The 14,407-nt window shown below is 31.7% G+C and overlaps 1 protein-coding gene across 2 annotated transcripts; it reads right to left on the bottom strand.

Annotated features, from left to right (window-relative positions):
• Positions 1 to 191: 191 nt before the first annotated feature.
• On the bottom strand, positions 192 to 4,188 carry LOC149560703 (putative disease resistance protein At4g33300). Of its 2 annotated transcripts, none has more exons than XM_089824769.1 (5): positions 3,539 to 4,188; positions 3,019 to 3,431; positions 2,001 to 2,356; positions 1,708 to 1,919; positions 192 to 1,265 (listed from the first exon to the last, which is right to left on the bottom strand). In XM_089824769.1, exons 1-5 carry the CDS (start codon positions 3,756 to 3,758, stop codon positions 448 to 450), a joined length of 2,019 nt encoding a protein of 672 aa, XP_089680895.1. In that variant the 5' UTR covers positions 3,759 to 4,188; the 3' UTR covers positions 192 to 447. The 2 variants fall into 2 exon arrangements, with proteins under 2 accessions (XP_089680895.1, XP_089680896.1); XM_089824770.1 differs by having other exon boundaries at positions 271 to 1,265; positions 3,019 to 3,390; positions 3,539 to 3,772.
• Between the last annotated feature and the right edge of the window lie 10,219 nt (positions 4,189 to 14,407).

Raw genomic sequence — 14,407 nt, 5'->3', positions numbered from 1 at the left:
CATGTCAAATGTTCCTCGTCAAAATTGTACTGGATACCAAACTTGTGCCATATGAATATTGAAAATGTTTATTTACATCAATATACATAACGTTTGTAATATCTGTAGACAGTCTAGTCCTGATATTATATAAAACACACAAATTCTTTTGGATACGCAATCCCTAATAGGCGAGGAGAAATCACTATATCTGTAGGCTCAAATATAGAGGAGCTTTTATTTAACTTAATTTGTCATGTTGATTCGAGGTAAGATTGAAATCAATCAATATACATAATGTTTGTAATATCTGTAGACGGACTACTCCTGATATTATATAAAACACACAATTTCTTTTGGATGCACAATCCCTAATAGGCGAGGAGAAATCACTATATCTGTAGGCTCAAATATAGAGGAGCTTTTATTTAACTTAATTTGTCATGTTGATTCGAGGTAAGATTGAAATCAATCGTCAAGCCAATCTAGACTGAACTGTGCTTCCGCAGTTGCAACAATAAGCTCTGGAATCGAAATGTTCTTGGCACGCAACCACTGCCTCTCAATCTTCTCATCACAAATAACTAGCCTGAGGGAACTCAGTTCACAAATAGATCTTGGCAGCTTCTTCAAATGGGAACACTCTCTCATATCAATCTCAGTCAACTTCTTTAGTTTCCCTATTTCGTCCGGAATTTCTCTGAGCCCCTCACAGAATGAGATGTCAAGGCATTCTAGTAGCAGAAGATGTCCAATTGATGATGGGAGTTCTTTTAGGCCTGGTAAAGCTGATAACCTTAGCATTCTAACAGCGCTCATATTTCCAAGCTCATAAGGCAAATTATTAACAAGGTGGCAGTTGCTGATAGACCACATCTTAACGCAAGGCATATCAAAGAAATTAAGAGGCACCTCCTGCAAGGTGCTAGAGTGATCAATGTTAAAATCCTGCAACTTGGTGATGTTGAATGAGGATGCCTGTTCAAATCCTTCACATAAGCTTACAGAAAGCTTCTCTAAGTGTTGTAGTTGTTTTCTTTGTGCTTGAATAGTAGGTGAAATCAACCTGTGAAAGCGTACACTCTTGAGTTGAGTTAGTGACGATAAAACATCCAGACCTTGTACAGTTGCCCTCTTTGTGCCATAATTTAATACCATCAGAAATTTTAGATTTTTCATGGATATTAGAAACGGCGGAAGAGAGTATTCACTTGAAGTAAATAATAACAATAGAGCCTCTGTTTCAGGTAAATTCATCTCTATCCACTGATTTTGTTCCATAGGGCCTACATGAATAAATGATAAAAGAAATATGATTAAATCACTGCATATGTTGGCTAATCATAAACTCTTGAAATTTAATCTAGAAAAATATAGAAACTAGAAACGAGTTCATAACATTACATTCTGATTGTGAACATTAGTATCTTATAATTCTACTAAACAAAAATTATGAGAAATGCACTAATACATCCAAATCTTTTGAAAAGTATTGGTGGCATGTTTACTGTACACCATACAAAATTGACTAGGATATAATTCCATATCAGTAAACACTATAGTTTCATGTGAGAAAGAAATAGTTTGATACATATGAGGAATTAGTTGTCAAGAGAATTAGTTGCCGAGAGAAATGATATAAATATTTAAAATTATGGCTGATATTTTGAGAAGATTAGCACAAAGGGTTGGAAATAAATAATGAAGAGATTCCTTTGACCAACATACCTGTGTGAATGGAGAGCACCTGAACATTACATGCAGTATGATTAAGCAATTCCCATTTTTCTTGCAAATAATGTTTCATTTTGTCAATGAAAAATCTCTTTTTGTGGCCTAGACCATCTTGGCATGCCAAATAAAGGGCCAATTCATGCATTACATTATGCTGAGAAACGTACAGCTGGGATGAGTTCTCATGGGAGATTGCTGCTCCACTCCTGATAAGTGTGCTTCACATTAGCTTATAATTCAAACACGAATAAAGAGAAAACTAAACATGTGAAAGGAAAGACAAATACCTTGGACTGCCAGTCAAATTTAACAAGTTTCTGCTTGCAAGGTCCTTTAAGATGGAAAAAGCATAATGTTGCTCTAACTTTCTAACATAAACCCATATGTCCAATAATACATCAGCACATATTTTTTGGTCCTCAGGAAATAAACTTAAGTCTAGGACGCATTCCTTGTTTACATCATCTAAGGAATTGATACTAAGCTCCAACAGTCGAATAAGCCCGTTTTCATGATAATCTGATATGCATTCTCCTTTAGAAATCTTGTCCTTTGCCCTCTCCCAAATCTCACGTGGTTGCCCATACAGACAGCTTCCGATCACCTTTAGAGCAAGTGGTAGGCCGCCACATTTCGCTAGCAACTGTTAATTGAAGAAAGGTCAAGATAATTTATTAAAAAAAAAACCAGTTGAAAGGAATGGAAAATTCTTTCATGTCATGTAAGGAATATAATTTGAGAACACCTAATTTCAATTCAGAAATTTTTAGAATTCTATTAATTGATCGATACGATATTTAAAGTCTTGGATCTAATATAAGCCATTATTGTAAGGAAGCCTATTCAGATCCAAAATTCTCTAAGATCTTATTATTATTATTTTAATAGAAATTCTATCTAATTAATTAGTACTTCGAAGAAAATATATTTCAAATTGTTAATTTATTATGCACAATTAACTAATTCAATCTTCAACATTTGTTATATGTCAATAAAATCGCCTTTTCCACTAAACGTCCATTCTGAATTCCACAACCGAAAGTGTCCTATGATTCTAGATATATCAGAATCTTCAACCATTTTCTTTTCAAATGCTTTTCCTGTTTCAATCGATGCTTCTAGCACTAAAATTAGAAAAAGATTGAATGCACTATCTGTTACAAGTGACATATTAAGTACCATATATTCCGAAAGGATAATGATAATATTGGACAATAATTATAAGGGGTGCATTTTCGGAGAAAAGAAAGCTATGTGAATCGTTTAAAACACTCTAGAATAATTAAAAGAAAGAAATTATTATACCTCCTCCACTAAGTCTGCATTTACAGTAGTGCTAGGAATTGATGGCTGTCCAAATGCCCAGAAGCAGAAAAGTGACAGCGCATCCTCTCGGCTCAACACTGGCAACTGATACAGCTGAGTAGTTGGCGTTGTGGGGATAGTGGAATTATCTCTGGTTGCTACAACAGTTTTGTATTGCGGTCCTTCAAATAGTAGACTTTCCAAAGTATCTTTGGACCACACATCGTCCAAAATAACCAGAGTTGGTTTCGATTGACTCAAAATCAATTGTTGAACCTTCTTGCGTGCATCTTTGATATTTTGAAATCCTTGGCTCTTCTTTCGGGCAATCTTCTCCCACATAGTCTCTAAAATCTCCATCAGGTTTGGGGACTGCGAGACGGCAACGAAAGTCACATTGCCACAGAAGTATTCTGATATGCATGAAAACACAAACTTGTTTTAGGTTAAGTACCCTACCATGCAATTACACCAATGGGTGTAATAAAATATAAATGAGAGCACAATAATAGATATTTACCTCTGACTTGAGGATCATTGCCGACAGCCCGAGCAAGAGTAGTTTTTCCACCGCCTGCCATGCATTGCAACCCAACAACTGACACATCGCTCTTGAACAACACTCCCTTCAAATCTCCAACACATTTGTGTAGTCCCACATAGAACTGCGATTTTCCGGAAACACCATATGCGGAATCGTCTGCCGTTACATAACTATCGATGAAATTATTCAAAGCCATTTCTTGAACTTCTTTCAAACAGCTAATTTCTACTGCAATCTGAAAGTCGAATCCTATTGTTATAGGACTTTACACACCTTACAAATTTTCTTGTCTTTCGAAGCCTATAAGACATGGTCGTTTTTATAGAAGTGTAAGACATGTCATGACTTATTCTCGTTGGCTTCCATGAACTTTCAAGTAAAAGCAGAATGAAGATACGAGGTTTTGTTAGGAGAGTCGGATGTCTGGAACATTCTTTATTAGAAAGCGAGTTCGAAGAACACTTTTAAAGAGTATTTACTAAATATATTTTATCATCGTATGGAGTACTCCAAGATCTAGCGTGACCTAACTTGAATTAATGAAATACTCTTCTTTTTGTGTCGTAAGTTCTCGGTACGAGGATGCTCCTTACGGCGTAAGGAGAGAAGATAATAATTTGGAAACTGGTTCATTGTTTAGCGAGTTTGTTCCAATGTTGGTCAATATGTGCTCAACTTTGGCGAGTTTATTTCGTCAATCTTGGCAATAAGTGGACCATAACATTGTCAAAACGTGGCGTGTAAATTGGTGAATACACAGAGTAGAAGTGTTGGTTTTAAATTTGATGAATTTCTTTTGTCAAAGTTTTACTCATACGTATTAATAATGATTTTCTTTTAAAGTTTGGTGAGTTTGTTTAGACAATGCTAATCGATATGTAATTTTTCTATGGGATATCTTGTTAGAATAAATCAATACAGATAGTCATAGTTTGAGTTCTAATAGGAGTCTGTAAAGAACTAGTGATCTGTTCACACTTCTAGTTTGCTGTCAACAATTCTAGTTTTCTATCAATAAGGCTTAGTTTGTTGTCAATTAGTCACAGCCAAATGTAGAGTTTGTTTCTGATTTTACAGGAGAGTAGTTGGTTGTACTTTGTGTGTAAATATGTATTGCTTATGCTATTTTCAATAGAAAAATAAGTGAGCTCGTCATTTGCTTTGTTTTATGCTTTGTAATCTTGTGTAACGTCCCGCTCGGGAACCCAAGAGAAATAAACCTAACATGTTACAATGTTTACTGAACTATTTTTTTTTTTAAAGTTTAAACAACATCAAGATAACATTAATGCGGAAGCAATATGAACATACACATCAAATACACATATGCAAATATAGATACAGTTTCAATTCCTCAAGAGTTCCTTTACGTTGAGTCACATTTAATAATTTTAAATTAATTAGTTTAAGTTTCAAGTATAATGTTTCAAGATCATAAAGGAATAACAGATACATAATCGCATAAGCAATGTATAAGTATAAATAATACAATGAAAGTACATCCACTGCACATGTCATAGGGTATGTGAAAAAAGATACAATACATCAAAATACATGATAACATATATACATCATCTAAAAAGAAGTCTCTAAAATAACAAATAAGAATGATAAAGGTACATCTTCTGCAACGAACATCCAACAGCTGGAAATGTGAAGGGGGACCCAAATGGTAAGAAGGCACTACCTCCCGACCGTGTGGTTACCTAGTCAGGCTTCCACTCCCACCGTGCAGAGAAGATAATGAACGATCCACATACGGCTATCAAACATAAAACATTCCTAGGCAAGGTACCCCTAATAGCCAAAACTACCTCAAAGGTAACACATACTACTCAAGAAGATAAAATAATCTAAAAGTAAGAACACTCAATCCAATACCGACACCACATAACCAAACATCATACACAAACCAAGTATAAACCAAATACCAAGATCATAAGATAAAGTCAACAAAAGACAATCACCTCAAGTCAAAAACCACATGTCAAAAGTACACCATCCATGAATCACCAATCATCATCAATGAAAGTAAATAACCATAATAAACACATCCGAAAATAGATACACCACATCCAACAATAAGTACACCACCAGAGATACACAAATCTACAAAGATCTACAGAGGAGACTTAGGCTACATACTAGAGAGTGTCATCACATGGCTGCTTAAGTTACCCTGGACTGATCTCTTAAGAGACCCCGAACCCTCAAGCGTTGAGTTACCCTGGACTAGTTACTATGAACCCTGGACCCTCAACATCACACATATGGAAAACTAGAAAGCCCTCTCAAGAAGACGAGGCACTCATCTCATTCCCATCCTTAGTCAATACAAGCACTAAAGGCATGGGTAGATCAAATATCTCTAACTTATCTTTTTAGTGTGTTTTCCCCCCATAAATTTTACTTACTAGATTATCACTTATTACATAACTTGCATTAAGTTACCCTGGTACCGACCACTTTGGGTCCCGGACCCCTATGCAAGCCACTCCCAAGTCACGTACCTAGACAACCTCTCTTAAGCACATAAAAACACAGTTGTGTCCCATACCACAACACCCATAAAGATCAAACTCGGTTCCTTAACAAGCAACCTAATACTAAGTTGGTTCTCCCAACCCAAGTAAACATAATTTCTCCACAAGATAAACCTCATAAATATAATCTCCAATATGAATCACAAAACACATCATGACATCTAGTCTCATAAATAGTATACAAGAAATCTCACAAAACCTCTGGTGTACATCCTAGACTGGTCAAGATCTAAACAACTCGCAAATCCCAAAGCATAGATAGTACAAGCAACAACACAATTTCATAGTTAAAATACATAATTGGGTTACAAGTAAAGTTTTAGTTTTTCAATGTTTGTGTTTATGTAACTAGTCTCATAGTTCAATTGATTGATAATATGCTTTTGAGTTAATCTGAGGTTTCCATTTCTGGTTGAACGTATGTTTTAATCAGATAAATCACATAGTTTACCCTTGCAAAAATATCTTGTTCCTATATCCAAATGAAACACACAATTACCCATAATTGATTTTAAGTTAAGTCCCCAAAACAACCCAAGGGTAGTAATTAAATTGTTAATAATACTACGATTTTATTAAAAATTAATATTACAATAATTAAGTAAAACTTATAACTTAAACAACTTTCATTATTAATTAATTCTAATTAAATCATATTCAATTAAATTAATTAATATATAAAAGATTCATATCAAATTCTAATTGAACATGGTTTATAAATTACTTTAATAATAATTTAATTAAGACTTAAATTAAATATTCTCAAAATTTAAATCAATTAATTAAATTAATATTAATAGTTTATTTAAACCTAATTTATATTATTATTAATAACAACTCATTAATCATTTTATAAATTAAAACTGATTAATATATATTACATATTAAATAGCATTTTATATATATTAATACTAATTAATAAATATATATTACTAAATAATAACTATTATTAAAAAACTTTAATAAATTTTTTTAAAAATGATTTTTTTTTAATAAAACTATATACTATGTGATTTAGGCCTGCTGGCCATACTATACGGCGCCTGTCGTGTGGCTGCCTGCGTGACTGCAGGCTTGTCTGATGCCGCGTGCAGCAGTCAACCTGCACACGCACGGCAGTCAGGTAAGGTGGTGGGGTGGTCAAACAACCCCCCCCCCCCCCCCCCCCCCCCCCCCCACATTTTAATATAGTTTTTTTTATTAAAAAGTTTTGTAAAACACTTTTTTTTTTTTTTAAAGAGTATAAAACACTTTTTTTTCTTTTTTTTTTAAATTTATTTAAAGAGTTTGGTATATTTTATAAAATTTATGATTATATAAACTTTATTAAATAATTCTTATATATATATATGTATATATATATATATATATATATATATATATATGTATATATATATATATATATATGTATATATATATATATGTATATATATATATATATGTATATATATATATATGTATGTATATATATATATATATATATATATGTATATATATATATATATATACATATATATATATATATATATATATATATATATATATATATATATAATGTTTACGATATAAGCCTAATAGGAAGATAAATAAATAAATCGAACCCTTCGAATTTTCAATATAAGATTTTCATTTCCACAAAAAAACCCTTTCTAAATTTAAATTTCTAAATCCCAATTTAATTCAAAAGCCCAGATCCCGATTTATTACCAATTTCTTTCAATTGCAGAACGAGGTTATCTAAATAGTTTTTCAATCTCAATTTCTAGAGGAAATCAAATAGCAAAAGATTCAGAAGAAAGGTAGCAAGATTGATTCAATAAAATTTGAGAAAGCAATTTTCAATAAGCACAAAGAAGAAAGAGATCCGAAAGTGTTTCTAGAATGGTTCACAAACCCTACCTTGATCTGATGCTAACAATCTAGTGAAACCCTTGCTAATCCGAACCCTTCCAAGCTTCCAAAGATTTCTTTGTTCCCCTTTCCAAAAGTGTGTTCCCTGAAACCTGTCCCTGTAATAATGACCCCAAAACCCTCTAATATAGAATCTAATTACCTTTTAGGGTTTCTGTCTCTACAACTCAAAAATAGAATAATTACTTTATTTAATTAATTCATTCATGCACAACTAATTTTCTTTTTAAATTAAAATATTCTTTTTATTATTCCTTCATGCACTTTAAGTGAATTGTTAAATTACTTTATTTAACTATCCACTTGACTTCTATTTTAATCAATTTATAACTTATAAATCTCATGCGCACTTAATGCGATTAAATATCTTTATTAATTTCACATGTTTAATCTTTTTAATTAATTTCTTTTATTTTCAACTCATGCATAAATCATGCGAACTATAATCTTTATGATAATTAAATATCTTTTCACTTTTAATTTCATTTTTAGAAACTTAATTGATAAAATATTTATTAACTTAAATAACAATAATATTTAGCATTTATTTAAAAATGCACTCTAAATATATTATTATTAAATTAAATAAATATAATCACGTTCTAAATTTAAACTTTATTTAACTTTCCACTTTACTTCATTTTAAGTTAATTTATTAACTTTAATCTCATGCGCACTAATAAAATATCTTAATCAAGTTCACATATTTTATCTTTTAAATTAATCTCTTATATTTTAAACTCATTCATGCGAACTTAGATCTTTTTCATAATTTAATATATTTTATCTTCTTAATTTATTTTTGGAACGTTTAATTTGATAAATATTTATTAACTTAAATAACAATAATATTTAGCATTAATTTAAAAATGAACTCTAAATATATTATTATTAAATTAAATAAATATTATCATGTTCTAAATTTATTCTTAAAACTTTTACCTTCAAATTCAATTCTTTATATTTAATTAATTTCTCAATTAATTAAATATAATTAAATATTCAAAATATCATAATAATTTTTCATTAAATTAAATCATTAATTTAATCTTTAAATTAGACTTAATTAATAGAAAATTCATCAAAGACTCACAAAACAACATACACACAAAAATACTAACGGGTTTTAAAAAGGGTAGACAGTCTGTTACAAGTCCTCCTTGCAGGACAAGTATTATAGGCTTATGGCTAGGATTGGACCTGATCATTATCTTCTCATTCTCACCATTTGAGTGTTTGTAATAGGGCACGCTCATCCTAGCAATTCAGGGAAGTCGATGCCCGATACCTGCATCCTGCATAAAAGACGAGCATGTACATGTATATAATATATCTAAACTAAAAAGACAATGCCAGGGAGTGGTTCATCGTGTAGATCCTGACTAGCAAGTGACTATGAGTCCCTCCCTTAACCACATCAAACACGTCAGACAGAAAGATAAAATAAACATGCGCACCATACACATGCAAGTATGGGGTAAGTATAAAATCACAAATCTAAGATCAAATGCGTACATATAATAATGCATCTCTATCAATACAACATAATCATTATTAAAGACATCATTTTAACATTGTTACAAAAGAAACCACATTTACTAACTAGGATCATCAAAATATCATTAACGTCATGTAAAATGAAATCAACTAAACAATTATAACCGATATATTTGTAATCAAAGTCATGAAATAATATCATAGTATTGTAAATCCAATATCTCTAAACTAATCAATGCATAAAATCAGCCTAAAAGAATTTGACAATGATAACAGAAATGTGATCTAGGGGCAGGCACTACATCTTGTTGTTCTATTTTTAATTTGGTATCAGAGCAAAGGAATGTTGTAATGCCCTGTTGTGTTTTCTCTTGCTTAGTACACCCTTTGTTGATAGTGCTTTAAAAGTAGTTCATGAAGAAAGAGCTCTAATCTAGCCTTCTAGAAGTGAAGTAGCTGAGAAGATCCCATGTTTGAGTTGATTTTCTCAAATTGCAACTAGTATATGTTCAACAATCTGATTTGAGTTCAAGAATTGATAAATTTTCTTTTTTTTTTGTTCTTTGGTTACTTCAAAAATGACAAGTCTATTTGATTCTTATCTAACTGACTCAAATAAGTTAGATGGTTCCAATTATGTCAATTGAAAGTTTAAGATGCATAATCTAATGGAGGGATATAATGTGTGGAGCATTGTAAATGGTACTGAGGCTAAGCCTACTACACCTCCAAATGTTGTTCAAGATTGGGAGAAAAGAGAAACCAAAGCCAAGATTCTTTTATGAATGTCTATAAAAGACTCTATCATCCCTCCTATAAGGGATATCACTACTTCTACTAGTACTTGGAATGCCTTAAAAGGTTTCTATGAGATTAAAAATTCAAACAGAATTCTGTTTTTAAAGAGCAAGTTACTTTCAATTAACATGAAAGCGAATGAAAATGTTAGTAGTTATTTATCCAAAAACAAGGATTTGAGGGATAAATTAGCTGACATTGGTGAATCAGCTTGAAGTAGTGATTTAGTTACTGTTACTTTGAATGGAATGGTGCATGATTATCAAGTATTTATTACTGGTTTGACTGCAAGAGGAAACACTACTTCTTTTGAGAATTTGGCAAGTATCCTTCTATAAGAAGAAGAAAGGAAGAACCAAGTGGACAACAGATTTTAGAGTACAGATTCAGCGTTGATGGCAAAAGACAAGAATCCATTCAAAGGAAAACAATGGCCAAAGAATAATGAATTTAACATATTTCACAATCAAGGGTATAGAAATGAAAAGAGTATCATGAATGGGTATCATCAAATCCAAATATGAGGAAAAATGGTAATTGTAATTACTATGGAAAGTTTGGACATTATGCTTATGAATGTAGAAAAAATAAGTATAATGAGTCCAAAAATTACAAATATGAAGGTAATTTTGTTAATGGTGATTCAGATACAATAAGTGACAACCTTCATGATTTAAAATTGTTTGTGTCTAATTTTGCTCTTTTAGCTAAATCAAGTGATTGTAATGATTGGTTTATAGATTCAGGAGCATCAATTCACATGTCATGCAATAAAAATTGGTTAAAATTTTTCCAAGAGAAGGATGATGGTAGAGAGATCCATTTAGGAGATAATAGGTCACATGATGTAAAGGATGTGGTGATATAAGTGTGCAGTCAGATTAATAAAATAGTCTTGTTATCCACTATCACCATTTTCTTTGTTTTCTACTTTTAAATATGGTATCAAAGCCAAGCTTCAATCCTAGGACCTGTGAAGATCAAAATAGTGATGGTTGTAGCAAGAGGTGCATTATTGGTTGTATCTAACATCTCAAAACTTTTTTACATATTGATCAACCATGTATCTGAAAAAAAATTCTACAAAACTAGTGAGCACAGTGGGTACCCATGTGACTCGGTAGATGAATTATTTTTCATATGGAATATAAGTGTTCAATTACCTAATGGAAATGTAAAGAAACTTTCTAATATTATGTATGTCCTAGGAATTAAAAAGAATTTGATTTCAGTTTCAGCTATTACTAACCAAGGTCTAAAAGTTGAGTTCTTGAAGGGAGGTTGCCAAGTTAAAGATACGAAAAATCAAAATGATGTGATTGTTGAAGGAATCATGATAGGAGGTTTGTATAAACTTAATATCAATATGGAAAATCATCATGCAATGACTTCTACAAGTGTGTCTTTTGAAGAGCTAAGGCATAAGAGGTATGGTCATCTAAATTTAAAAGATTTGATTTCTCTACAAAGAAAAGAGATGGTGCAAGGTCTTCCAACATTTAAAGATGAAAAAATTAGTTGTGGTGGATGTGCATTAGGCAAACAACATAGAAATGAATTTCCAATAAGAAATAATGTAAAGGAAAAAACTATTCTTGAACTAGTGCATTCGGATGTGTGTGGTCCTATGCAAACTCAATCACTTGGGTGAGCATCTTACTTTCTTATATTTGTTGATGATTGAACTAGATACACTTGGGTAAATTTCTTAAGAAATAAGAGTGAAGTTTTTCAATATTTCAAAGAATTCAAAACTATGGTAGAAAAACAAACAACTCACAATGTTAAGATTCTTAGATCAGATCAAGGGGGGGAATATACGTCAGAAAATTTTGTGAAATATTGTAAAAATAATGGCATTCTTAAGAAATATGTAGTGGTCCATAGTACAAAACAAAATGGTGTAGCTGAAAGGAAAAATAGAACAATTGTTGAATGTGCTAGGAGTATGCTAAAAGAAAAGAATATCTCTAATAATATGTGAGCTGAAGAAATTAATAAAAGTGTGTATTCACTAAATAGAAGACCTACCAAGTATCTTGCAAACAAAACTCCTTGTGAAGATTTTCTTGGAATTAAGCCAATTGTTAGTCATTTGAGAATTTTTAGAAGTAAGGCATATTGTCATATTCCAAAAGAGAATAGAAGGAAACTTCATGCAAAGTCATTCAAATCCATATTTGTTGGTTATTGTATTGATCTGAAGGCCTACAGGATGTATAATCCTACTACTCATAAGGTATTTGCTAGTAGAGAAGTTATATTTCATGAATTTGCATATAATGTTCAAGATGAAGAAAAGGTGGACAAAACCATTTCATTAAAGCTACTTGAAGCGGACAATGAAAGTTCAAATATTTTAGATCAGGAAGCTCATGATCAAAGTGGGCATGAGACAAGTCAAGTTGAGGCAACTCCATCCAATAAAGAAGCACTAAGAAGATCTATAAGGAAAATCAAGGCACCAATTAGGTATAATGATTATGGCTTAATGACTCAAATAATGAGTGTAGATGAATCCCAAAACTTTGAAGAAGCTAAGAATCACAAAGAATGGATGAATGCAACGCATGAAGAATATGTTTCAATTCTCAATAATGAATCTTGGGAACTAACTTAACTACCAGAAAATAAAATTCCTATTGATTGTAAATGGTTGTTCAAAACAAAGTTTAATGCTAATGGCACTGTTGATAAATACAAAGCTAGATTAATTACAAAAGACTACTCACAAAAGGAAGGAATCGATTATGAAGATACTTTTGCACTAGTAGCTAAAATGAATACTATTAGACTAATGATTTCACCTGCTACTAAATTTGATTGGGTTCTTCATCAAATGGATCTTAAATCAACATTTTTAAATGGTGATTTAAGAGAGGAAATTTATCTTGTTCAACCTGAAGGTTTTGTAAAATAAGGAAAAGAGTATTTGGTATGCAAGTTAAAAAAGGCATTATATGGTCTCAAACAAGCACCAAGGTCATGGTATTAGAAAATTGATAAATTCTTCTTTCAACAAGGATATATCAAGACTAAAAATGATTGAAATTTGTACATAAAGAATGATGAACATGGGAATGTTGTTTTGATTTCTTTGTATGTGGATGATTTAATCATAATAGGAAGTTCGATAGAGTTGATTGATGCAATCTAGGCATGTCTATTATAGACATTTGAAATGAAGGATCTTGGAGAAATACATTATTGCTTAGGAATTGAGGTGTGGAAACAAAATGGTAAGACTTTGATTGCTCAAAGTAAGTATGCAAAGAAGTTAATCCAAAAGTTTAATATGCAAGATTGTAAAACATGTACTCCATTGGAACAAAATTTCAAGTTCTCTTGTGGCAGTGACACTTCAGAAGTCAATGGGACATTATATAGGCAAATGGTGGGAAGTCTCAACTACTTGACCACTACAAGACTTGATATTTCATACTATGTCAGCATACTTAACCAATTCATGGCTAATCCTCTCGAGGTCCATTGGAATGCAGCAAAAAGAGTTCTTCAATACCTACAAGGAACCATAACTTTTGGCATTAAATATACTAACCATTTGAATGTTGAGTTGATAGGTTACTCTGATTCTGAATGGGAAAGAGATCTAGATGATTGTAAATCAACAATAGGTTATGCATTCAACATAGGATTATGTATTTTTTCTTGGTCTAGCAAGAAGCAACCAACTATTTCTCTTTCATCTACAGAAGCTGAGTACAAAGCATTGTGAAGTGATACTTGTGAAGAAATTTGGCTAGGCAGAATTCTTGAAGATATGGAACAAAAGGAAGATGGACCTACTCCAATCAAATGTGACAATCAACGTACAATCAAGATGGCCAATAATCTAGTTTATCATGAAAAATCAAAGCACATTGAAACTCAACATCATTTTGTAAGAGAGAAAGTTCACTCTCAAGAAATAGAGCTGCAATACTACAACACAAATGATAATATGGCTGTTGTATTCACTAAGTCATTGAGAATAATAAAGTTTGTAAAATGTAGACATATGTTAGGAATGCATTTTAATTTCCTTGTTGATTAAGAAGGAGTGTTGGAATAAATCAACAAAGAGAGAGTCATAGTT

The sequence above is a fragment of the Cupressus sempervirens genome, chromosome 4 (assembly GCF_028749045.1).
Source record: "Cupressus sempervirens isolate cs-2001-9-10 chromosome 4, ASM2874904v1, whole genome shotgun sequence".
Lineage (NCBI taxonomy): Eukaryota > Viridiplantae > Streptophyta > Pinopsida > Cupressales > Cupressaceae > Cupressus > Cupressus sempervirens.
This window is presented reverse-complemented; position numbering and strand designations above follow the sequence as displayed.